The sequence below is a fragment of the Sarcophilus harrisii genome, chromosome 1, assembly GCF_902635505.1.
Source record: "Sarcophilus harrisii chromosome 1, mSarHar1.11, whole genome shotgun sequence".
Lineage (NCBI taxonomy): Eukaryota > Metazoa > Chordata > Mammalia > Dasyuromorphia > Dasyuridae > Sarcophilus > Sarcophilus harrisii.
The window spans coordinates 27,088,401-27,115,580 of record NC_045426.1 but is presented as its reverse complement, the minus strand read 5'-3'; the positions used below and the strand labels follow the sequence as shown (position 1 = coordinate 27,115,580).

General features: G+C 39.4%; 1 protein-coding gene across 1 annotated transcript in view; it reads left to right on the top strand.

Annotated features, from left to right (window-relative positions):
• MAGI1 (membrane associated guanylate kinase, WW and PDZ domain containing 1) overlaps positions 1-26,813 on the top strand; it is a 691,778-nt gene extending 664,965 nt beyond the window's left edge. Inside the window, exons 16-22 of the mRNA XM_031963081.1 lie at positions 1,417-1,710; positions 6,850-7,050; positions 15,061-15,154; positions 15,292-15,352; positions 15,997-16,140; positions 18,407-18,545; positions 23,155-26,813. Coding sequence (XP_031818941.1) covers positions 1,417-1,710; positions 6,850-7,050; positions 15,061-15,154; positions 15,292-15,352; positions 15,997-16,140; positions 18,407-18,545; positions 23,155-23,936 — 1,715 coding nt within the window. The 3' untranslated portion in view covers positions 23,937-26,813. The remainder of the gene's footprint in view (positions 1-1,416; positions 1,711-6,849; positions 7,051-15,060; positions 15,155-15,291; positions 15,353-15,996; positions 16,141-18,406; positions 18,546-23,154) is intronic.
• Positions 26,814-27,180: the final 367 nt, after the last annotated feature.

Below are 27,180 nucleotides of genomic sequence, written 5' to 3'. Positions count from 1 at the left end.
TGATTCACAGAGCAAGGCATTATCTTTGCTAGGAACTGAACCCAAGCATCCTGATGTTGAATAGATCTATTATCCTGTCCACTCTACTGCCCAGCCTCTCAGTTAGGGATAGAGGGAGCCATAAAGAGTAATAGAGTCTTCAAGGGAGACTAATTATTGCTGATTAAGACATCATTCCCTAAAAACTTGGAGGGGAGAGGGAAGCAAAACAGTTTCCAGGAGCCCCATGGACACAATTATCTTATATCAATCAACCTACTCTGTCCTCTTAGGGCTAAAGACAAGGACTTTTAAGATTCCAATTTTAACTTCGCTTCCTAGAAATTCTTGGCTTACTGAGCCACTGAGGCAGTCTCTAAGGAACAAGGAAAGTGACTTTTTCTCCAAAGCTGCTTTCCTCTTTCAGGGCTCATGGGACAATGATACCAAGAGTTATTCATTCTCAGGCCACATCCAACCTTCTGGCTTACTTCCATTTTGCATTATGCACTGGACAATCCCTAGAGATGAACTGGAATTAGTTAGAAATTTTATTCTGGAGGTGATGAATATTTTTAGAAAACTAAGTGCCCCTCTTGTGTCCTTTTGTGATTTATTGATGGGTGAATATTAAGAGAAATCATTAAAAGATAAGCAATTTTTTTTTTTTTTTTACAAAATTTAAGATTTCTAAAGCACTTTATACACAGATCTTATTTTTTTCTCCATGGCAGTCTCATGAGGGTTATTATTGTCCCCTTTCTATGGATGAGCAAATGGATGGCTAGAAGTTTAGACTTGTGGACCAAATAGTGATTGATTGTGGTGAGATTTGAACTCAGGTCTTTGCATTTATGCAATGCTACCTGTCAATGAAAGGAGGCCATACTTGACAAGCAGAACTTCATTATGTCTTCCTTGTTCTGGGTCACAAGTGAGAGCCTAACCTTTGGGTTATATTACTATTGGACATGAAGAAGGTTTATCCATTCATCTCCTTCAACACACTTTAAGTTTTAGGCTAACGGGCTTAATTGCCATTGTCCACATGTGACTTTCTCGGAACCTCTGTACACAAACTGTTCTCTGGAACTTCAGTGCATCCCTTCCTCCCCACCAGCTCTTGGAATTCTCCAATTCCTTCCACAAGGAATTGTGAAAAGGATTCTCTGCAGGAGAATCTTGCAGGATTCCTTCTTTGTTAGCACTCTTAGCTTAAAATTATAGAGTCACAGAATTGGAGGGGTGAAGGGGACTTTGGAAACCTGGAATCCTCAGTATAACATAGAAAAGGAGAGAGAAAGAAGGGAAGAAGGAAGCAAGGAAGGAAAGAGGGGAGGGAGGGAAGACAAAAAGGAAGGGAGAGAAGGAAAAAAGGAAGAAAGGAACCCAATTTCTCAAGAAATGTATGGTTTTTGTTTTGTTTTGTTTTTTTAGTCCCCAAAGCAGAAAATGAGGTTCCTTCCCCAGCATCTTCCCATCATAGCAGCAACCAGCCGGCTTCCCTGACGGAGGAGAAGCGCACTCCCCAGGGCAGCCAGAACTCTCTGAACACCGTGAGCTCAGGCAGCGGCAGCACTAGCGGGATCGGCAGCGGTGGTGGTGGGGGCAGCGGAGTGGTGAGCACAGTGCTGCAACCCTATGATGTGGAGATCCGCCGGGGGGAGAACGAAGGCTTTGGTTTTGTCATCGTATCTTCTGTGAGCAGACCAGAGGCAGGGACCACTTTTGGTAAGCACCATGGGAGCCAGCTCTTCTCTGCCACTGAGTCCTCTACTATTATTGGGGGAAATGCCCACTGAAGAGTCTCCTTGAAGGGAATTAAATGCTTAACAGGGAATTGAGTTCGTTTAGGAGATAATCCCCTCCTGATAATCCAGGTGTGCACCACACACCTGGGCATGGGCATTTTGAAAGGTGCCGTCCTCCAGAACAATGGCTCTCGCTGGGCATTGGTCCAAGGTGAGCCAGTAGTGATGCCCTTTCCGGTTTATCACTTAGGCAGGACTCAGATGTACCTGAGATAACCAGTGATTGGTTAAAAAACAATATAATGAGTAAAAAAACTTCCCTGCCCCGAGTTCCTTTTCCCTTCCCTTCCCCAAATGCTATTGTTGTGTTGAGAAGATTCATCCCTTCCCACCCCCTAGCCTACCCCTCTCTTCTCCACCCATATGTTAGTACAGAGGATCTTTTATGCAGACTGTTTGGAAGCTGGCAGGGTTGGTGAAGCACAGGGAACCCCTGTTGGGAAATCATCCATTAAGTTAACTCTTGATAATCTTTACTAGTGGAGTGGAACAAACTATGAGTATAGAATATCCCAGAGAAGTAATGGTCCCCAGCTACTTAATAATTGTCATCGGGATGCATTCAGGGTGACCTTTCAGAGAAATTTCCCCATGCCTTACACATGAGTAACTGCCAAAGAGGGCCAGTGACCACAGAACTGCCCTTCCTTTCCCAGTGCTACCCCTTAGGACCTTGCTCTGTCCCCTTTTTTCTTAAGAGACAGTTTTATAGAAAGGATAGAGGGCTAGGCTAGGAGCCAGAAAGGACCTGAGTACCTTTGACACATACTGGCTATGGGACCCTGTGCAAATCTGTTAATCTTTCATTGCCTCTAAGCAAGTCTCTAAGATGAATTGTAGAGAAGAGATGCTTTATATTTTCTCATCTAGGGTTCTGAATAGCAATGCAATGGCTTTGCCCATCTCTCCCCCACTTACCTACTCTGCAAATACTTCCCCAGGCCCTCAGATGTCCTCCTTCCTCCCATCAGCAAGCAGTCCTTGATTTTCCCCTTGCTTCAGGTCTTACTCTGAATCACAAGCCCAATAGTGAGGGAGAAATGAAGGGAATGGTGAAGTCCTGTCATAGCAGGGCACTAAATTAGGCTTTGCTAAATGGGACAGAGGAGAAAAACCTGAATTGAAAGCAAAAGCCAGTGAGTGTAACACTGTCTTACAGTCTCACAAGTCTTTAATACTTAGGACCCACCCAATAAAAGAAAAGGAATGATGGGAAAACTCCAAAGCCTTCAGAAGTGTCGGAATATTTACATTGAAAAGAATCTGGGAAGTTGGAATCATTTAGAATCAGAGATTCTAGACTCGGGTCCCTTTTCCAGGATGTATCACTTATTTGTCCATGAGTCAGTTGAAGCTCTCTGGTTCTCAATTCCCTCATCTCTACCATAAAGGGGTTAGGTGAGATGGCTTCTGAGCTCCCTTCCACTTCTAGCTCTAAGATCATTTGATCATTCCAAGAGGCTCCTGTCCCGACTTCTCTAGGATCCATATCTCTGTCTTTGACCTTGCCCCCAACTCCCACTCTTTATTTCCATCTATCACCAACCTTTTCAGCTGTCTCAGGACCCCCTAACCAAGGCCAAGGTAGCTGCTACCAATAGCTAAGAGTTGGAATAATCTCTATTCAAAATGCTTGATGGGAGCAATGAGCAAAAATATCCTTGAAATCAATGTCAGATTCAGATCACCAGAAACATTACACAGGAAGATTAAGTTCCCCCGAGCAATTAAGATAGGATAGTGGAGCATTAGCGTGGCCTAGTCTAGTGGACCCATCTTTGAGTCAGAAGAGCAAGGTTTAGGTATTGTTTTTGATGTATAGTAGCTGTGTGACCCACAGTCTCCTTACTACAGGCATCTCCATAAAACTCTGATTTACAATTGAGTTGCCCATCAGTGTTGGTGGAGATCATTTCTCCCCTAGAACTTCCCTCTAGATCATTTTTTTAAAAAAGGAATATTATGAGTTAAATAGGAGGATTTTTGTAAAATCACTTAGCAACCTTAAAGACAGTGTTTCAGTTGGAAAAGGCATTTGGAGTGCTGAACAGCTGACCTACAAATGACTTTTGGAACCCAAACGGTCTGTAAGCCTGGGGACTGCCAATATTTTGTTCCAGCTAATGTTTCTTCCAGCTCAATTGCTTCCTGTTTCCTGAGCTTCCATCTTGATTAGGACTAGGGTGGGGAGGGAGTAATAAAGGCAGAGCAGGGTAGGAAAAAGCCTGCCTATGATTTGAGACTGGCTGTCAGGAATACACAAACTAGATTGTCTACACCCAGCCCACAGTGTCTGAAGACCACAGTGCTAAAAGACTGCACCACTGTGTGTTCTGGATCACAAGGTTACCCCGTGCTACTTTTAGCACCCTGTCCAATTAAGTATTTTTCTCTGTAGCATAAGAGATTATCAACCCTGCTCACCTTGGCCGGACTGCTTCCTCATTGTACTATTTTTTAAAACTCATTTTCAATTGATGAGCCAGCAAGGTACATACAGGTGTTTGCATTAATGAGAACAGTGTTGCAAAAAACACTCGGTTAACTACCTTAAAAGCAATAATGTGCAATGTTATGGATAAATGACTTGTACTCACAGGTTTTTTATTGCTCAGTGTCTTCCTACTTAAAAAAAAATACAGTCAAAGTCTCAGGATCACCATTTCCTAATATAATCTAGCCATAGAATAGTCTATGGTATTAAACAAAAAACTGAAGGTAATCCATAAGGATATAATTCAAGGGTCAAGTCCATCAGGGGTAGAGGATAGTGGATGTATATCAGCTAGTAAAGCAGAAGGCTCAAGTCACAATAGGAAATAATCTCTCTCCCCTTCAACTTTTTGCTTATTAATTGTACTTGGAGTGGGGCACAGGACCATGTCTGGGAGGTTATGTAGCTCTTGTCCAGAATGGACAGTGAGATTTCTTTTGTATGTTACAGGTACTGTAAGGATTTTGCAGTAATGCTAATATTGACAAGACTATCTTATTATACAATGTAAAATATGGGTCAGGGAGGAAATCCCTGAGTATCCCAACTCCCCAGTCAGAGTTGAGCCCTTTGTTGAGTTGGGGAAAAGGGTCAGCCCTTTCTTGTTATTTTCTCATTAAAAAACCTATATAGATCCTATCCTGCACGAGCAGATGCTCAAATAAGCTCAAGTTGGGAAAAGTGCATTGGTTAACTTTCTACTAGAAAGTGATGCAATTAAGACCTATAAAGGTCTTAGGAGCCTAAAACATTTCTCTCTGCCCTAGAAACAGGAGTAAGAGGCATGTCTAGGGATCAGCAAGTAGGCAATGTTCTAATTTGTTGAATTTCTTCCCTGTTATACTTTGACCAAACTCTTCTCCCTTTGACTACTGCAATGAGTAAATCAAACTTGCCCTAATGCTTTGCATGAGAAGCTTGCCCTCAGCTGTGCCACACTCACTTTTTATCCACACCCCTGCTGGTTTAGAGCTTTCCACAGGAATAATCTTGAGAACTTCGAGACCTTGACTTGAGCCAGGAAGGAAGAAGATGCTACTTGCCTGTTTTCAGTGGACAGTGTGATTCTGGTGTTTTTCCATCTCATGACATGAACATAGATTGCCCTTGCTGACATTCAAAGATTTTTGAATGTGTCTTTATACATATCTATTCATTTCCATTATGATGAAAGTAATCGACCAACAAGCACCTACTTGTGTGCCAGCCAGTGTGGTAGACACTGGGGATATCTATTCACTTGACCTTATTGCTCTCTTAACAGTCCTTTCCACCTTTTATAGAGAAGTGCTCAAATGATGGAGTATCTTTAACGGTATCTCCAAAACAAATTCCTGAAACTATTGGGAAAAATTCTCTTTGAAAATCCATGTCCATGGTTTTATTCATTATTACTCAAGCATTTCTTAAGTCCTTCCTAAGTTCCAGGCCACTAGTCACTGGAGGATCAAAGGCACATTCAAGACAATCCATTCCCCAAAGTAGCTTCCATTATACAACTTCATCTCTGAATCATTTGACTTGTTTTTGTTCATTCTCAGGGAGGACCAGTGCCATCACAAGGGTGATGTCTTAATTTACATAATAGGTGAGACAGAGCTGCCCAGAGTCATCAGCCTCACTCGCTCCTTCAGAATCATCGGAGTTCAAATAGCAAAACAAAAGCCAAGATGATTGTCAATGGCCTGGGATACAGCTTGATCTTTTTAATTAAGGTTTTTCCCAGGTCTCAGTTTCTCATTGAATCAATTGATTACAAAAATATGTATTTTCTTTTTACATACAAATATTACTCTTTATGTATATCATTAAGTTGGCTGTTAGATTTCCACATTTAATTTTCCTACTTTGGATGGGAAAAGAGGACACCTTTAGAGATATTTCACCACATTGAGCCTTCCTTAAAAGGTGAGACGAGTGGACACGGGTCATTTGTGAGAAGTCCCACCAAAGTCAGGGATTAGGGTGTCTCGCTTTACTGCTACCTTCAAGACCGAATTTCTGCCTCTTGACCCAGGTGGCATTTTTGGAATTGATCTCTGTGGTGCTGGTTTCATGTCAGGCCTAGAGTGATGATCTTTCTAAATGGAGAAAGAACAAAACATTGGCAGAATCTTGGACAGCATCTGGCCAAAATGGGGGGAGGAGACACGACAGTAACCCAAAGAGGGTGAGAAAATTCCATCGCAGCTCTCCCTCACTTTGGTAGTTCATAAATGAGCCAGTGGGCAATCTTAGGCTGTCGAGTATTTTAGTAATTACTAGTTATCCTACACTTGGTAATCAAATTAAGGAGGAAGAGGGAGTCTATCCCCTCTCCAGCATTAGCCAGAGGACTTGAAGTAAGTGGCAGCATTAACATGGTTATACTTGCTCTCCATGCCACGGGATTGCCAATGTTTTGACCCATCAGTGCAAAACTTTCCTTTAATAACATTTGGCTTAATGCTTTAATTAATTAACCCTTAACCTTCTCTTTCCCTTTTCAATCCTTTTTCTCCTCTTCCCTTCACTACGTTCCCACATAATTTTTTTTTAAAAATTAAAAACTCACTACAAAAGCAGGAAATGCATGTGTGGCCATGCCCCACAAAATAGGTCGGATAATTGAGGGGAGTCCTGCTGACCGCTGTGGCAAACTGAAAGTAGGAGACCGGATCTTGGCCGTGAATGGATGTGCCATCACCAACAAATCCCACTCAGACATTGTCAACTTAATCAAGGAAGCTGGAAACACGGTTACCCTCCGCATCATTCCAGGGGATGGTAAAGTATATCTATGTGTTTCTCTCTCTTTGTCTCTCTCTGTCTCCTTTTTTGTCTTTCTGTATGTTTCTTTCTCCCTCATCTTTCTGTCCTACTTTCTCTTCCCTTCTTCTCTTTTCTTCCTCTTCCTTTCTCTGTTCCTCATCTTTCTGTCTCTTCCTTCTTCTTTTCTCTCTGTCTCTCTGTGTGTCTCTCTCTCTCTTTCTCTCTATCTCTCTCCCCCTTTCTCTCTTTCATTCATTTAATGAAATAAGCTTCCATGTCCATCCCTAACCAAGTAAATGTGTGAAAGCTTCACCACCTGTATTAACTGCATCTTTCCCTCTCACTGAAAGATCTGCACTCTGGCCCTGTTTGAGGTTCAGGGGTGAAGATCTCTGACAATCTTCAACTTGACCTCAATCCTTAGCCCTCGGCACCCTCTTCTTTACCAATACTAAGTCTGCATATGTGAGATGCTTTGAAAGCATAGCTGGAAACAGTTCTGGAATTTTTAACATGTGCTATCCCTGAAATTTAACCAACCTCCAGGAACTTCATAAACATAAAAGAGGAGAGTCTGGGCGGGCACTCGAAGCTTGTTGGAAAGCCATTTTATTTTTACTAGCATGTTTTGTTTCTTAATGGTATGGTTGATAACAGAGGGGAAATCTCAATTCAATTTCACAAACACTCTTCACTGAACAAACTTTCTCCTCCACGTAAGTGTCTTAGAGTTTACGTTCCAGTGTTAGCTTTCTGATCCTCAGAAACAAAGATCATGTGATTTTTAGTCTTTAAGGATTTATAAAGCACTTGGGAATGGACAGACACAGGGCTAGGTCCGGGGGCTACAGAGACAGAAATGAAATAGTCTCTTTCTCTCGAGGGAGCTTATATTCCATTGGAAGTGGGGGGAGGGAATGACCACGTGTGTATGTGTACGATGGGATCATTGGCTTTGGTTTTCCCTCTCATATTTCTATGACCCCGAGCAAATTATAAGGGGTCTCTCAACCCCAGTTTTCTTCTCTCTAAAATATCCCTTCTACCACTTAATCTGTGACCCAAAGGTGTCTCAGGTTTCTTCCAGCACAAAATCCTGTGAGCCAGAATTGAAGTTGAGGAAGGAACAAAATCTGTAATGCTCTGAGCAGATTGGTTTAGACTAAATGTAACCATCCCCACTCTTTCCCTCTCCCAGATAGGGCTAATAGCAGAATACTATTTTGGACTCACTCTTACTGATATTAAATAGAAACCAAGTTAAAATGTTAATGAGAGAGAATTGAGTTGGACAAGCATGATTTGGTGGTCCCAAGGATGATAATCTGATGTGATGTATCTTAACTGCATTATAAGTATAAACCTTCCTTAGAAAAAAAAAAAAAAAGAATTCTTTGCCAGATATTTTTGATGATGTTTGCTCGCTTATGAACAAAATTATGTTGTAGAACATCTCTTTTGAATGAAAGGGAAATGTGTTGATGGAGAAAGCCCTCAAATTTCTATTTCATCATTCTGAAAAACATGGAAGCTAGAGGTCTGCTAACAGTTTATCTGAGTTTATCTTAACTTGCTGCCCTGTAAATCAATATTTTAAAATACTCAATATTAGAAAAGTGTAAAAAGTGTACTTGATGCCTTTTAAATAGGGAGAAATGCCCACTGAAGATTACAGGTTTATTTGCTGAAGCCCTATTGCTGAGGAGAAGCAGAGGGAAACTATCAGGCAATTTGCAAATATCTCAAAGAAAAAAAGATGCTGAATTCTCACTGTAATGACTTTGGAATGAGTAAATCATATCATAGTCACAGTTTTCTATGTTGAAAACAATGTGATGGACCTTATTGCTAAGAGAGGTGGGAGATAAATACTCTAGCTAAACTTGCAGTTTTCTTCTTCCATTGTGATGGGCCAATATTGCACCCCAGGTGTATCAAAGATGAGCTCTTTATAACGAGCAGAGGCCAGCAAACTCCCTTAAATCAGAGTCTCATGATGTCTTCAAAGAAACCCAATGGCGTCTTTCACCTCATCTTCTAAAACCTTTCTAGGATCACCAGGCTTGCTTATGCTCCTGTGTAGACAGACCCAGGGCCACTAGGAACTATTTCTCTGCCTAGTTCATTTGAGGACATGGCCTCAGTGCCCTTCTCTCCATCCTCCCAGGTGGCTTCCTCCCACTCCTCCCACGAATTGTCTTCCTTTTAGTTCTTTCTTTGGCTCCACCATATTTATCTTCACCCACTCTCTCACTCACTTCTCTCCCCATCCTCTCTGCTTCCCTTCAAAGGGGCTAATGCATATAAAGCACTTCATGAACTTGAAAGTGCTCAATGAGTGCTTATTGTTAATATTAATTATATAATTATTTGTTTTACATAATTATGATCTATAAATAATGTTCCATTTCATTTTTTATTTATAATTATTTCCTATAATTGGAATATACAGATATATAAATAAATATATATTATAAACATTATCGTTAGACCTGTTTTACCCTACTCTCATGATTGGATCCATTGAGGAAGTCCAAACAAAGCCCCAGTTCTGATTTGTTTAGCTCTGTTGCACAGGTATACGTGTACACAACCTGAGCAATTCAGAAAGGAAGGTACAAATTTTCTATCCTTCCATCCACCTTCAGTAAAGAGGATGATGATGATGATGATGATGATAACTAATATCTGTGTAGCACTTTAAGATGTATAGCATCTTTTGTATACATTTTCCCTATTGATCTTCCCCCAAACCCTGTTTGGTAAGTGCTATTGTTTTCCACATTTTATAAATGCAGAAAATGAGGCTGAGAGGATAGGGGACTTCCCCAGGATCATATATGAGTAAGGTTCTTAGGCAGGATCTGAACTCAAGGCTTTTGATTCCAGAACCAACACATTACTATATCATTCTAAATCATATTGTCAGACTTGTTATTCCATAGAAATTAGGTTAAAGTATATAACAACCCAGGAAGTAGTATTATATTCTACTTACTGTTTCACTGAAAAAGCCATGAAGTCAGATCGATACCCATATTTGTCTTTAGGAGAAGTATCCAAGACTTGATAAATGGCCATCCACAGGCATAAAGAAAAGAGCATCATAACCAAACAATCTAAAAAAGACATTTCCTAATACTTTTCTGATATTCATGGCATTCAGATTTTCAAATACTTGCTCAAATATTAATGACCTATGTATTTATGCATTAAAATATTCATGAAATGAATAATTCTGCCCTTTCTTGATCTGTTTGGTTTTGTAACACAGATGCCCTGGCTGAAGTTAGGGCTGTCAGTATAGAAAGCGGGTGGAATCGTGAGTGCCCGCCATGTTTTACGTCTAAAAATGAGATCCAAGAGATCTTGTGTCCTGAATCATGTGGATGCCATGATAATAGCTTGAGCAGCATGGCAGGGTCTTCTTGGTAAATGCTTTTTGCGGTAGCATAGCAGGAGCTATTCTGATTTGTCTAGGAATACTCAAATTATTATAAATAACCTTTCAGGAAAAGATATAAGGTACATAAGCCCAGGAGTGATCATAAAAAAGCCAATCTTTCCAAATTACTAAGAGGTTTCTACTTCTTAAAGGCAGATAAAAAATGAAAAATAGAATTAGTATGGTAGAGTGTGACTAGAAGTTTCTTGGTGTCAGGAAGAGGTGGGTTTGAGGAATTGCCTCTGAAACATTTGATTTGTGACCTTGGGTAAGCCATTTAAGCTCTCATTATCCCCAAGAAACTATCAGTTGGACTCGGAAGATTTGGGCTTAAATTCCAGCTCTGGCACTTACTACCTCCATGACCTTTGCCACTTCACAACTTCCATGAGGTTCACCAGTTTCCTCATCTCTGAAATAAGGGATTTGGACTAAGTGTCCTTAATGGTCTTTCCCACCTCCAAAACTATGATCTGTAAAACTATCATCTAGCTACATATATTTTAAGTCCTAAAATCTATATTCTTATCTGCATGGAGACAGGTTGTCTGCTTCCACGTATAGTGTCCTAGCAAACCATACTACATGGTCTTCAGCTTTGTATTAAGAAACAAAGTCTATTTAAGAAGCATTTTATCAAATTGTCATCACTGCTTAAATGCTGAATGTCTAATACAATGTTGATTAAAATAAAACAAATCTATCGATATGGTTTAAAATGTAAGAATCTTGAGATATGCAGAGACCACTTTGGGCATTCTGAAAGTGGCCAATAAAAATGACAAAATGCCAGTGCTCTTCTTACTACTTTAATCATCTTGTATTAATTAATATGTTGGAAGCTAGAATGAGTTGTGAACGGAAATTTGATCTTTTATTTCTGAAGACCCTTCGTTGAATTGATAACACTTATGTAGCAGAATATCAAAGTCATGTGAAGAGAAAGTCCTTTACTTTAAACTGCAAACAAGTGTTTGCTTCCCTTGACTTTTGCATGAATCACCCATTAATGCAGAATTAAATGAGGGAAATAAACCAGAGAAGAAGAAATCAGCTCAATTCGGAATACCATGTGAAAAGTCAATAAAAATTCATAATTACTTCCAATCTGAAAATCTGTATAGTAGAATACAGAAATTGGCAACTGGACCAGAAGAGAAACAAAGAACCCCATCTGTATGAGAATCAGCTTCCTGAAAAGGATGAAAATAAATAACTAAGATGAAAAAATAATTATGACATCTGAATCTGATAGAGGTGGGAAACGCTTGTGTAACCATGACACAAAAGAAACCTGACATGATACTGTGGCACAATTCAGTGATTATGTTTACTGTTAATTACAAGGAAACATTGTCCCTGATGTCTTATATGCAACTTCCCTGCAGACCAGTAGAATCTTGTACTTTTTTTTTTTCCAACTAGACTCAGTGTAATTGCAGTGAGCAATAGAGAAGAAAAAGAGTAAGAATGAACCAAGTGGCTGCCAAATACTCTGGAAGGTCTTGATGACGATGTCTTAGTGTCATTGGTGTTGCAAGTGAGCAGTAGATTGGCTCCTAGAACTGAAGGCAGGGTTTGAATTGAGCCTCTGAAAATTTGTGTCTGTATGACTCTAGATGACTCATTTCAGCTCAGTCTCAGTTCTCTCATCTGCCAAATGGGCATAATACCTTTAGTATCTGCCCCCAGGGGTTGCCACGAAGGGCCTCAGACAATGTTTGTAGGCTGTTCAAATCTTAAAGAGATTTATAAATGTTAGATACTATTATTGTAACTATCAATGAGAAATAGTATGTTATCATGGATTGAAAGTCAGCCTTGAAGTTGAGAAAGTTCTGTATTCAAATCCTACCTTTAACACTGATGTGATCCTGGGCAAGTCACTGAAACCACTCAATGCATTTAGCACAGAAAAGGTGCCACATGCATTAGTAGAGGGAGGTTCTTAACCTAGGAATTCCCTAGACCACTGAAGACATTTGTGTCTTATTATTATTCATAATGATATAATGTATGCTGCTACATATTATCCTGTACATAATCGTATATATATCTGCTCTGTTCTTTGAGTCCTGCCAATGATCTGAACAAGTTAATGTCATTTCCAAAGATTTATCCGAACTCTGCTGTGATCCAGATCAAGGACAACAGAGACCTTGTTGTCCCAGTGTGTTCCATAGAAGGTATGATCGTTCAGGTATCGAGAAAGTCCAGTCATTGATCTCAAATAACTTGATCTGAGAATATAAGAAAAAATATACTGAAAGGGCTTTGGAAAGGCCATCTAGTATCATAATCTCAGAGCACTGGGGAGCTTGAAAAATCTTTAGAGGCCCTCAAGCTTAACCCCCTTCCTTCCCACATCTGATTCCTCATACCAGCTTCATGTAAAATAAGTCCAAGAGAGGTAAGGTTCAAGAGTATAACTCGGATTTCCTGACCCCTACTATAACCTTTTTTATAAAACGGCAGACTGGTGGAGTATAATGGTTCCTCCAAGTCAGGGATGTATCTCGGCTAGAGAAATGTAAAAAACCAATGAGTTATCCCACATGACATTTACTCTAAAAGGTTAAAGATGAAGTCCAAACCTCAACCCTGTGCAAATCTGTCCTTTGAAAATGTATCTGAACCATTCATTTTATATGTATGTGTGTGTATATATATACACAATACATGTGTATATGTATGTGTAAATACTGTATGTACAAGCATGTATGTGCATAGTGTGTGGGTGTATGTATGTATATGTATGTATGTTTGTATAAAATTTCCCCTCCCCATCCCCCCAAAAAAAGTTATGAAAAATATTCAACCCAAAAAGCATTTACTAAGTCCCTCCCATGTGCCAAACACCGTGCTAACTCTGGATGTAGCAAATCCAAATGAATCAGTTAGTCCCTTGCCCTCAAAGTGTATTCATTCTATCAGACACATGTATTTTTTTTCTGCCAACCCAAGGTACTTGTGCATTGTTCACCCATGATTCTGTTGGTCACAATCACCGTGGACAAAGGAGAATTCTTTTTTCTATTTGGAACAAAGAACTTAGAATCGGCACACAGACCCATTGTTGTGTAGATAATAAACCCATACATGGGATGGGTTTTTCAAGTTTCTGCTCTGCAGATTTCTGGAGATTTTAATGAAGTTGCTTCTGAATGTGTCTAGTGAGAAGAAAAGGCAATTTACATGAGAATGTGTTCATATTCGTAGGCTGCTTGGTATAGCCAATTTACACTTGTAGGCTCAGGCTCTTAACAATGCAGGTTTAAAAATTAATCTTTCACTAACAGAACTGGAAAAGTTCTCCCAAGAATCCAGTATCTTCTACTGTACCCAGTAAAGAGAACTAAAGGCATGATGTGCTTTTGTTTTTGTTTTTGGAAGTAGAATATTGTTAGTTCGTTTTTACTCTCGGCAGTCAGTGGTAGGAAAAAAACAAACAAACAGAAGCAGCAATTAGCTGAAATGTGTAAACACAGAGGTTGCGTTGATGAGGTCCAGTTCCAACAGACCACTCTTCTTCAGAACTGGATTTCAATGAAAACTTTTTTTTTTTTTTTCAATTTTAGTTTAATTTTTCAAAATACCCAGAGTTCCCTGTCTCTCCCAGGCTGGCAGTGCAGAGCCTACGCAAAGCTCTGATGCCATTCTAATTGGTATAGACCTCCTCTGTTTCTAACCAGGGCTAGTTCACCCTTTCTTAAGCCATCTGGTGTCCCCTCCACTCTTAGAGGCTTACCTAGTAATGTCACATCCTTGATTGGCTTAGTCCACTGCAACTTGAGAGCCCTCAGCTTCCCCCATAGCAGCCATCACAGATGGGTATAACCATATCTGACCAGAGATAGAAAAGTCAACATTTCTTAAGTCCCTACTATGTGCTGGGCACTGTGCTAAGCATTGTTAACCACTTGCTTTCATGTCTTGGGACTTCTGGACCATCCTGTGCTCTCTGATGGACGTGCTTCATTTCTGCCTGGTCATATAGCAGTTTCATGGCATGAACTTTTCCAAAAATCTGTTAAGAACGTTCCAGACTCATTGTAAATTAGATCAACCATTTGTTTATAGAATTCCCTTCTAGTAAGCTCTTGCATAGGACCCGGTACACAGAAATTCATTGTCTGTTAATGAACTGATTGTGGCCAATCCTTCATCTCAGCTGACTTCAACAAGAATTGATTTTGTACCTACTGTGTGCTACGAGTACCTTCCAAGCGGCCCTTTAAAGACCTTTAAACTCTCAGTACCCCAGGCAAATATTTAACTCCAAGTTGTGAAGCAGGGAATGATCTGTTTCCCTGTACTGATGAATCCAGTCTTTTAATGATCCAATCTTAAAAACAAAATGCATCAGGGACTGTTGTATGTACTAGAGATAATAGACATAAAATTAAACAGTTCCTCCCCTCATGTAGCTAACATTCTACTAGGGGAAACACAACATATATCCAGATAAATAAAAAATACACACAGAGTAAATGCACATCATTTGGGGATGCAGAATGCTACTGACCAAGATCGGACTACAGGAAACCACATAACTCTTGATTTCCTATCTCCCCCTGCAGAATCCTCAAATGCTACTTTGTTGACCAACGCTGAAAAGATTGCCACCATTACCACCACACACACTCCTTCCCAACAAGGAGCCCAGGAGACCAGGTCAGCTTCTGTACATGTAGATGCACTTTATGTTCCACATTTATTTCTGGCCCAGCCACTGATTGCCCTTGATTCTTTCCCAGTTTTCCCATGGGTTGCTCTTTTTTTCTCTCCCTCCCTCTCTCTTCATTCAACAGGAACAACGCTAAACCAAAGCAGGAATCACAGTTTGATTTCAAAGCCCCCCAAGCTGCACAGGTGAGCTCAGCTTCTTTCATTTGCTTCATTTACCTGGTACTCTGGCTTCTGATTCACTGAGGCTATTTTTGTGAGACACTCTTAAAATAGGGAAAATAACCCTTATAAAATAACTATTTATCTGCCATAAAACCTCAGATCTAGTTGTTTGAGAAATGAGGTTTAATATTCTGTTCTTAAAAATATGTCTTGCTATCCTTTTTTTTTTTTTTTTTTTCATTTTCTGGGAGCAAAAGAACCCAAGCCAAATACAACCCCTAGACAAAAGAGCAAAGCTTTTAATAGCCAATGATAGCGCTCTTGGAAGGGTCTATGACCCCAAAGTGCATTTGGCCAAGAGGAAATTAATTTGCCAATGCTGAATGACCCAAGCACCAGACTTACAAAAGAAATATAATGTAAAAAGTGGATCACTTAAAGATAGGATTAATTCTTAATCATAATTATTTTATTATATTTTTTATTTATTGATGCTCTACATGTTCTAGGCTGTTAGTAAATGAATGAGCATATGAATGAATGGCTAAAATGAATGAGTCAATGACATGCATGAATGAATGAATGAATGGCTAAAAAGTACTTGGGAGCACCTTAATTCAACATACAGACTTTAACAGTTCTTCTACTTCCACGTCTTTCAGCAGGACCAAGATTTCTACACTGTTGAACTGGAAAGAGGAGCCAAAGGATTTGGTTTCAGTCTTCGAGGTGGCAGAGAGTATAATATGGATCTCTATGTCTTGCGATTAGCTGAGGATGGTCCAGCAGAGAGATGTGGAAAGATGAGGGTATGTATTAAAAGGATACTTACATTTGCAAACATTTTTTTCTTTTTTTTTTTCCTTTTTTGTTTTTTTGCAGAGAGATGAGAAAGTATAGGTACAGAACATTGCCTACATCAAAAGACAGAGTTATCCTTTCAGTTGGTTTTGCTTAACTGTTTTTATTTGTTAACCAAAAAGTTCAATACTGGCTAGTGATGGGATGGCCTGTATCCAAAAAGTGCCAAGCCTGAAATCAGAAAAACTCATCTTCATGAGTTTCAAATCTGGCCTTAGACATTTAACTATTTGTATGACTCTAGGCAAGTCACTTAACTCTGTTTGTTGTTTCCTCATCTGTAAAGTGAGCTGAAGAAGGAAATGGCAAACCATTCCAGTATTTTTGCCAAGAAATCCTTACAAAGTTAGACATAACTAAAAGACTAAACTGCAACAAATAAAAATCATTAATAAAACATCCTCTTAAAAAGTTATTTGCAAATCAACATAATCGTAAAACAATTTTACTATATCTAAAAATTTACCCATTTTTAAAGACAGATCCACTTTCTAAGAATCAAGAGGCCTATGGGATTTTCATAAGATCCTAGGACTTGGTTTTGGTGGAAAGCTGGGATAAATTTCAAAGAAAGGGAATTCATTGATGCAGGCCCTAAAAGCAGGCAAAGAAGAAAGGATGCTGGGCCACGGGACTGCAAAGAAGGACAAAGTTCTTTGTTCTGGTTGCACAAACTTCATAAGTAGTCCCAAACTGAACTGGGACCAAATTGCTGTTAAAAAAAAAACAAAAAAACAACATAAGCATTTACACTCTAGTTACCTTATCTTAGAGATGACTATCTTGTAAGGACTTCATAATGTCACAACAAATAAACAGACTAAAAAAGATTGACTTGGATTTGTTCCATGTTAACCACTTGCAACTGAAATGTGCTCTCCTTTAAAACAAAGTTATATAGGTTATGTGTTTTAGACAATATATAAATAGCGATATTTATAAGTACATATTAATATATAGAGATTTATTTACATATCTATATAATACAATGGCAAAAAATTACTAATTCATCTAATTTACATAAATATGTATATATAGTATGTATGCATTTTTATATGTCTGTGTACATAAATAGGGAGAAAGAGAAAGAGAAGAGGAAGGGAGAAGAAAGGAGAGAAGTGGAGAGGCAGAAGAGGAAAAAAGGGAAGAAAAAGGAAAGGAGGAAGGGGGGGAAGAAAAAGAGAGAGAGAAAAAAGGGGAAAAAAGCTAGATATCATCTCCAGTTTTAACTAGATGAAAGAATAGTCAGACATATAGTTGATCTGTTCTGCTGTCCAATCGGACCCTTGACGTTTTCAGATATATAATTAATCAAAACCTCTAAAAGAAATTCAGAATTGGCATTTTTAAAAGAATTTCAGCCCTCAAAATTTCAAAGCATCATTACACAAAAATTGTTGGTGACATTGAACAAGGAGCTGATTATAAATTTCTAGGAAAACTTCTTGAGTGTTTCCCTGATTCTAATCTATAATTTAGTACATTCTCTTACAAATTATCTTGGGGGTGGAGGAGAAAGAGGTGGGGAGAGGAACTACTTAGGAGAGAAGAAATACTTAAAGCAGCATTGACACAAATTCACTCAAATTCTTGAGCAAGAAACCTTATCCATGTCATCCTCAACTAAAATAATACTTGTAATATCTTCATAAACCTTACAGTACTATGCAAATGGTACTTTAATTTTGTTCTCAAGAGTCAATGTAGGAGGTGAAGCCAAGTGAAGAGACAAAGGGAGGGGCACTGTGGCTGTGTGCTTAAGTCATATTATATTTATTGGGTATGTGTTACTGACCAGGGATGACTTTGATTTTCCCCCATCCACAGATCACAGAAATTTCTATAGAAAAATGTTTGAACAAAGCTCCTCTTTACTCAGAATGTTGACATAAACTCCTTTTCTTGTGCTGAAATGTTTGACTCAGTTATAATTAAAACCTAATGAACTCCCTGCATATTTGCCAAGGTTACCATAATTAATGGGCGGATTGTCCTAAGGGTTCCAATAAGGTGTGGCTTCTAACTAAGGAAGATGCCCTAATTCATCTTTTCCCAAACCCTGAAATTCCTTTATGTAGTTCTCATAGTTTTTCCCCTAAACCAGGTGAGTCATTCAGTGCAAGGTAGGATACTCTGTCACTTAGGATAGATTCCTACTCTGACACTTTGATTTTCTTCTTCTTCTTCTTCTTTTTTTTTTTTTTAACTTGTTAGATTGGTGATGAAATCTTAGAAATCAATGGCGAAACCACAAAAAATATGAAGCATTCTCGGGCTATAGAACTGATTAAAAATGGCGGCCGCAGAGTTCGTCTATTTCTGAAACGAGGAGATGGCTCGGTACCGGAATATGGTGGGTCAAACTATGAAAACCTTCCTTTCTTCCCTGGCATCACTCCATGAATTTGTCTCCAGAGCCGCAGCGGGAAATTCCTTTTGTTTTCCTTTCTCACCAGTGTCTTACCAACCTTTTTGCAACACGTGATTAATTGCCTCGCTTGTTCTGAAATCTCTGCACATTTCATCCTTTTTGCTTGCTTCCATGGACTGGGGCGGAGAGTTAGGCAAGCCCATCGTAGCCCCCTTTTCTGGTGATCAAAGAGAGAACATTTGGTCTAGACCAATCAAGAAAGAAGGAATGTTTGTTTGAACTGTGCCAAACTGTTTCTCAGTGGTTCCATTGCTAGCACAAAATGACATTGTTCTTTTAAAGAAGGAGGAAAGCAGGTTTCCTGAGGGATATGTTGAGGCACAAATACTTTTTTTTTTTTGTCGTTGAATTTGTCTGTATTCAGAGACATGAAATTCTCAGCTCTTCTGAATCTCTGTATACAATCACTCCTTCTCTCCCACCTAAATTCAGACCTTCTGAGCCCACTGTTGTCAAAAAAAAGTCTGTTAATATTTAGTCATATATTTTTGAATGATAAAGGATGAAACACATTTCCAGTGCTCATCATGGGGAAAAGATGCTACTCTACCTTTCCTGTAAGGAAAGCTAATGATACATTATTGTTCCTTTATCATAGCTAGAGACGCAAGTTGAATAGACAGCACTGAGTTCTGATGGGGAAAATATTGTATATTATGATAATTATGTCCTATTTATTTGAAATAATTGTTTTAAAAAAAATTATGCCCTAGATGTAGGGCTCTTCCCAACCAAAGGTCTTCAAAGTTTCTATAGAAACTGTGATTGAAGGATACCCTTGAACTTGGCTGCCCCTTATTAGGGATACTAACTACTATTTAGACCTCCTTTCTGAAAGTCGCTCTGCACAATTCACAATTGAATTCTGGGACTTGCTGAGATGTTTGAATCAAGTGTCACTCAATATGATGGGGTTGCCCATTTGGAACACTCACCTTCCCAGTGGCGTATGCCATTTGGCATGAATACTCTGGGCCAAAAACAGGAGGTTCTGCTGAAGGCCCCTTTAGGAAATAACCCAATGGGACTCTGAATTCTAACTCAAGTGGAGGAATGTTTCCAACATTCCCAGGCGGTGGCTGGGCACACCTTTCTGCACTAAACCTCTTACCACTAGATTCAACGATGGCACTGAAACTGTGTGATATTCTGTCTTCCTCTTTGTCTTCCCTCTATGCTCCTCTTGTTTGGATGTACCATGTTGTTGGGGACCCATTGTAACCGCCCTGTACAGCTTCACATCTCAAAGTATATGTCTGTTGCACTGAGGATGAAAAAAAAAATCCAAGATTCACCAATGTTCTTTGGGCTAAAAATAAAGATCATTAAATATGCAGTTTCAAGGAAGAGTAAAATATACTGGGCTCATGCTGCTGTAACCATTTGCAAGTGTCATTTGGGCGTAAGCCCCTCAGCTCTATCAATGAGAGTCACAAGTGGGTTGGTTATGCTATGTTCCATTCCAATATTTTTCTTACTCGATTGGGGCCCACTCCTCTGTGAGGCTATTTTTGTAATGAGTTTTTTGTACTTAATTTCACCACCGTCGCGGTCTTCAGGGGGGCGGATGGAACTCTGGGTTTTGTTTTGGTTTTTTGTTAATTGTCAATGCCTTTTCTATACCAGCCTGTGTCATTATTCTGGATGTTTAAAAAAAAAATGGATGCATTCATTGTCTTGGGTTTTTGAGTCACCTTTTGGCTGTCTAATTATGCTACTATCATAATTGCTGTCTCTCCAGCCTTATTTGGGTGTCGCCTTAGACTGTCTGACTGGACAAATAAACTTTCTTTGCCCTAAGATAACCAAATGAAGATTTATTATTTTTTTTCTTTCACCTTTGTTATAGGGAATCTAAACGTTCAACTTTTCTCTCTCTCTCTTTCTCTTTTTCTGACTGTTCTTGGTGCTGGGCTCTCACTTCCTCAGCGATGATCCCTCCTAATATCGCTGCATGTATGAGAAATGACAAGCTCGGGGAGGCTTGCTTCTACCTTATGGGCCATAACCAAACTACGGTTTGTAGCCAAGTCAATCCTAGGTGTTTCTGTGCTGTGGCCTAATTCCCTCATTGCTTCCGCTTTGCTCTATACTGATATGTATGGCAATTCATTCTGAGCGCTCCCCTGCCTTCTTTAAATTGTAAGTACACGACCTAACCTATTCAAGCTTTGATCTAGCTGCCTGTCAAAGTAAGTAGGTGACCAAGATCACAATAAAACTTTGGAGGCCATCTGGTTTGATCTGGACCTGAATAAGTATCCCTTCCCACCTAGAAAAAGCTCAATGGCACAGTATTTAAAGGGCCAGAGCCAGAGTCAAGAAAACCTAGTCATAATCCAGCCTTAGACACTTAGCAGCTGTGTAACCCTAGGCAAGTTGTTTAATTTCAGTCTTTTTTAGTTTCCTCATCTGGAAAATGGGGATGATATTCATAGCTGCCTCCTAGAGTTGTTAAGAGGATAAACAACATTTGGAAAGCACTTTAAAAACCTTGACGTGAATATGAATTCTATCTTCACATGCTATATAGCATAAGAATAACAACTATTATTATTGTTATCATTTTTTTTTTTATCATCCCCATCCTCTCTGACTAATGACCATCCAGCTAGCACTTAAATGCCCAAAGGGAAATTTATGTTCTTGAGGCAGCCCATTCCATTTTTAGACACACTGGTTATTTTTTGTTATATTAAGACTTAAAAATTGGCTTCTCTGCTAATCTACCCATTGCTTCTAGTTTCTCCCCATTGGAGTCAAACAGAATTAGTTCCCTGAGGGGCTTTTAAGGCCCCCTCCAATGTTTATCCTATAACCCTACTAAGATATCATTTATAACTTCACAGATTTAGAGTTGGAAGAAGCCTTAGAGATTATTACAACCATAGGCACATCCCTTATCTCTCTGGCCCTTAGTTTTCTAATCTATAAAATGGAGAAGGGGACATGATCAGATGGCCTCTAAGGTCTCTTGGAGTCCTAAACCCATGATCCTCCATATAATCCCTCTTGTTAGGGGAAAGCCCTTTGGTACTTAAAGGCAGTCAGTTATAACGGACTCTCCATCCCCTAAAGAAAGAGGAAGAATAAGAAAACTCTTTTTGTACAAATACAGAATTGTGATGGGAAATCCAAAGCTCATAGCCTTGAATAAAAAAAAAAAAAATGTCTCTCCCTTTCTAACACCTACATTTTAAATGAACCCATTTTGCATCTGCCCCACAGTAGTTGCCTCCCTGTGATGGTGAATGAATGAAGCTTTTTTATCCTGATGCAGGTACCTTAAATAGGTTTTGGGGAAAAGTGAGGAAATGAGATTATGGATCATACAACAGGCAGTTTGTCTCCAGGCCTCTCTAATTTGTAATCATCATCAAGGTGGCTAACTGAACTTCTGCCCCAAAATTTGAAACTCTAGTGGAAGTGGAGGATGGGCTGGAACAGGCTGACAGTTCACGAAGGGCCTTCAGTGTTGATAATGTGGATAATGATACCTTATGAGAGAGATTTGCTGAGAACATCTGCATTCCACTTTGCAACTGCCATGATGATTTACTGTGGTAGAAGAAATCATCCATGAGCATCTGTCTCAAATGGTGGTTTGTGCATGCGTGTGTGTGTGCGTGTGTGCATGTGTGTGTGTGTTATTTACATTTAGATAAACTTCATTGTATTATTTAGAGTTACAGGAAGTTAGCTATAAAGAACTGGGATGTCATTTAAAATGTCTTCATGCCATTTCAGATGACTTATTTAAAGATCCTCATGGTCAAACCCCTTAACAATAGTAAGAAGAACAGAATTTGAGCTATTAGAAAATTATTTGCACATTTTTCATAAGAGTTCTTATTGCCTTCATAAACAAAAGCTCTGCGAGGCAGGCCTTATGGGTGAGGTTGTACCTGTATATAGCTGTGTTATACATTATAACCATGGAAACATAGGATCAGAAGGGTTCATTCATTTACCCCTAAGAGTATCATGCAGAGTACTAGCTCTTGTAGATTGAACCTTAATTATATTTAGTACAAGAGGAACTGAAAGCATTTTCTGGTCTCAGAACTGACCAGAAGCAATTATTCTTCCATGTGACTCCACTCCCCTACACCATCTCCCTTCCTTACTCCCTTCCCCACCAAAAAACCACCTCTTTTCAAAAGGACAAATATTTAAAGGAAAAGAACTATCTTCAGTTTTGTCCAGTTGATGCTCTAGTTAGGATCCAATACCCTTCAGAAACTGAAATCGTTGACCGATACTGTAATTATCGAAATGATTCACAGCCAGGCAAGTTTGTAGATATTGGGAACAAAGAGGACAATAATAGGTAGCTTCAGAGCATCCCAAGTACTAATCAATAATTCCCTGTATTTGTAGTTACGTTGAAATTAACAAAGCTTGAGTTGGCTTCCATTACTGACTGTCTTAATGGTTGTTTGTTTTTGTCATTAATGGAGTCTGAAATGTAGTGAATGGTGTCTGGAGCTAAAGGATTCTTGTACCAAACTCTTACTTTCATTTCTTCCAGACCCCAGCAGCGACAGGAACGGCCCCCCCACAAGTCCACAAAATGTACCGGAAGTGAAAAGCGGGCCATCCGATCGGCGACAACACCCATCATTGGAGTCCAGTTATCCACCAGATCTTCACAAATCATCACAACATGGGGAAAAGCGGGCATATGTCAAAGACCCAAAAAGCAGCAGAGAGTATAGCAGACAACTCAATGAGCACCACACTTGGAATGGAATTTCTAAAAGACCTGACGGGGCCGGAGCAGGGAGGCCAAAGGAACGGACACCAGAGGGAAGGAAAGAAACCCATCAGGAGAGGACGGTGATCAACGGACCAAAAAAGAAAACACCCGAGAAGAGGAGAGAGGGAACAAGGAGTGCTGACAATACTTTGGAACGGAGAGAACGGCACGAGAGGAGGCGAGAGCTTTCTCCTAGTAAGAAAAGAGAATGGTCGCCAAGCCACAGAAAAGATGGCTCCCCCACCAGACGGAGACGATCCTTGGAAAGACTCTTGGATCAAAGGAAATCTCCAGAACGAAGAAAAGAGTATTCGCCTGAGAGGAGGGCCAAGTCCTCTGACCGACGGAGAGAGCGGTCGCCGGAGAGGAGGCGAGCACGGTCACCGGACAGAAGGAGAGAGCGGTCACCTGAGAAGAAAAACCGAGATGACAAGATGAGTCATAAAGAAAGGGAGGGCCCCAATCAGAAGGCAGAGATGAACAGAAGCTCCAAACACCCCCCTGAGCAGAGAAGGAGACCTTTTAAAGAATGCAGCACTGACCTCAGTATCTGAGCCTTTTAGGATCATGTTCCAGCCTTTACAGGGTTAAAGATTTTAAGAGGGTAACAAATTATTTAGTTTCTTATGTAACAAAGCATCCAATACCTGATGATCTTAAAGAATAGCAACAAACATTTTATGCAGATGAAACATATAAGAAAAATATATGAAAGTGTTGTGCCTGATGTATCATATTAAAGAAAGTATTTTTAAATGTATACTTTTGGAAAATTATTTGCCAAATGCTGGCCCTAAAGGATATAAATTGTGTTTCTACATATGATTTTGAGTTATGGATGATCATCCTTGACTGGGCAGCCTTTCCCTCTCATAGTCAAATGGGGCAGTCAGTAATTCCTCTAGGGAAGGAAGTTTATTGATTACATTTAATTATTTGGATTCAGACTGTTATTTTGTGATTTCCTGCTATCCTGTATCTGGGAGTTTTGAAAAGAAATGGGGAAAGGGGGGAGGGGTTGTAAAAGCATTACTCCAGTAGGAGCTGAGGACACTTCCTGAAGAAATAGAAAACTATCCTCAAAATGAATTAACTATTTGGAGAGACTACTATTATGATGAAGGATATTTATATGAAGACTAAGCAGAGATTTACTTGATTCTTGATTTAGCGCTGGTTCAACCAACAGTTTGTATCTTTCCAGTCTGGTAAGGAGATAACAGGACAAGAGCCAGGGCTGCCACACCCGTGACGCAAGTGTAGACCACCAAGCTCATTAAGAATCCTCAACACCTACCAAGGTCGCATTAAGGCAGCGCCACCACAGTTCAGCTCAACGACTAGAAGCAATTGGACCAAATGCCAAGCTTGTGTTGTATCATCGTCTCAGAAGTAGGATAGCAACCAGAAAACGGGGGTCCACGCACGGTATAATGGAGGCATTTGAAATCCCCAATATACAATGGGTGTGTTCATTCCATAAACCAGTAGACATTCTTTGCCAGAATTTTTAAGGGACTTGGGGAGGGGAGAAGGACAAATTTTGCAATTTATTTTATTTTACTGTTTGATTCTTCCTGAGACAAGCAGGACATGCCTTGTGAATGCAAGAAAAAAATATTTCCCAGGATGACCAAAGAAGCCACTGGGGGAAAGTTCACCCAATCTGGTTGGGAAGCTCCTGCTCTGGTTAACTTTGTTGCTTGAAAAGCTCTGGACAGCAGAACAAAATGCAAGAGTTTTTTTGTTTTGTTTTGTTTTGGGGGGGGATGTTGTTTTTTCTTATTTTCATTTTTTTTTTTTTTTTGACTTGTAATTTTTCAAGATGCAAGTAGTGTGGTGACGTCTGCTATGGCCGTGGTTTACGGCTGGAATGAATTACTGCCTAGCTGAGCCAAAACATTCATTCCCTTTGGACCACTCGAGTAAACTGCTGCTTGTGGCGTGTTGGTGTGTCCGTGGTCTACTGTTTCACATCTTCCATACAGACACCAAGCATTGCGAGTCTATCACTGTTGTTCCCGTGGTACTGTAAAAAAACAAAAAAAAAAAAAACAAAAAAAAAAATTTAAAAAAAACCAACAACAAAACAAACCAAGATGGCCAATCATTGTGTGTACAGAATTTAAATTGTAATTAATAGAGCCTGTTGAAACACAAAACTGTTGCCTTTTTTCTTGTATAAAAGAGAATTTATGACAAAATTTAGCTGTGAGGAATGTGATTAAGTGTTTATATTTCTGAAAATGAAGCAAATCGATTCATGGGGATATATTTTAATGTACACTGAATCAGGTATGTAAAGCTGTTTTCAAATGGGAGCCTCTATAAGTGATTCTCAAGCTTTCATTTATCCCATCACGGTGGGCCTGCCTGTGGAATATTAAGCCCTCAAACCCATCCTCTGTTCTTCGCTCATCCCTTCTTGCTGTGTGCTATTGGCGTAATGCTCTTTTTGGTGTTGATGAAAAGCAGTATATGGGGGCCAATCTTTTTATAAAACACTATGCATATATAAATATAACATTGTTCATAGCTTTATTTGACTTTTGGGTTTATATGTGGGGTGAGTCAAAAGTAGATGGAGATATAATACTCAAAGCCAGCTACTTTCTTTGAAAGAGACACAATGTATGTTACGACATAGAAGGAGAAAGCCTGTGAAAGCTATTTTTATTATTAAATAAAATTGTTTTTCCATAAAAAGCATCCATTCAACTTTAATAGTCAGATTCAGGAAAAAATAACCCTGAATAATGCTGTTCTTGTCCAGTTTATTTGGGTTTTTTCTCCCCAATGCAAGAAATTGGATTCTACCTAAGGCCCCGTCACTAGGAGTTGATTCCTGATTTCCAGCCAAATACATGATGTGAAATGCCTGCTGTCTCCAGGTTAACTCAATATTTGTCTCTCATCAACGTAGAACTTTGAGTAGATTCCAAAGTGAACCTGATTTAGGATAACTTATTGTCAGAGGCGAGATTTAGAATTTATAATCTGTGTGTGCAACTGAGGTCGGTCAAAAATCTCTGAAGACTTGGGGTATGACAACTCAGTCTTTATCCCCCAATTTGAATTTTCCCTTGGAAACACTGTATAATATGAGGACTATGCATAAAGGTAAAGGATTCAGTTTTCTTTGAACTGCTGTACTTGCCATTGGGTACTTCTTTCTGGTTCACTGCTCCAGCTAGCACAGAAGTCAACGTCTTGATGGGAGGCAACTGATGAGTATATTTTGTATGTTCAAAATCAAATCATTTAGATTTATCCCCCCCTCCACTACACAATCAATGCCTGGAAGAATGTTAGGGTGAAAACCAGACACCCTACTTGTATTTTTTAAGTTTGAGTCTTTTGTGAAAGATTTTTTTAATGCATTTTTACTGTAAAAAAAAAAATACACGGAAAATGTATGCATTCCATAACAATTACTGCTTCTGGATTTGTATTATTGTTGTCTCTAATTTTTCGCCTCAACTTTTCTGAATCCATCTGGGTCAAGTCTTCAGCTGGGAACTAGCCAGTCCAGCACTTGTGTCAGACTAGCTAAGGCATCAGTTTCTCACAAGGCTAAATGACTATCATACCAATTCCATGCCATCTGCCAAGAGCAAGAGGAATGAAATGAACCACAAAATTTCTTCAGAGAATCTAGCAAGCCCCCCACCTTCCTCTAACTACCTCTTTAGTTTCCCATTTTCATTTTTTGTCATTATGGAATTTTAGAGTTGGTGGATTCAAATATCATCTCAGTTACTAAAAAGTGTCTTAACATTTAGTAGACACTAAACAGAT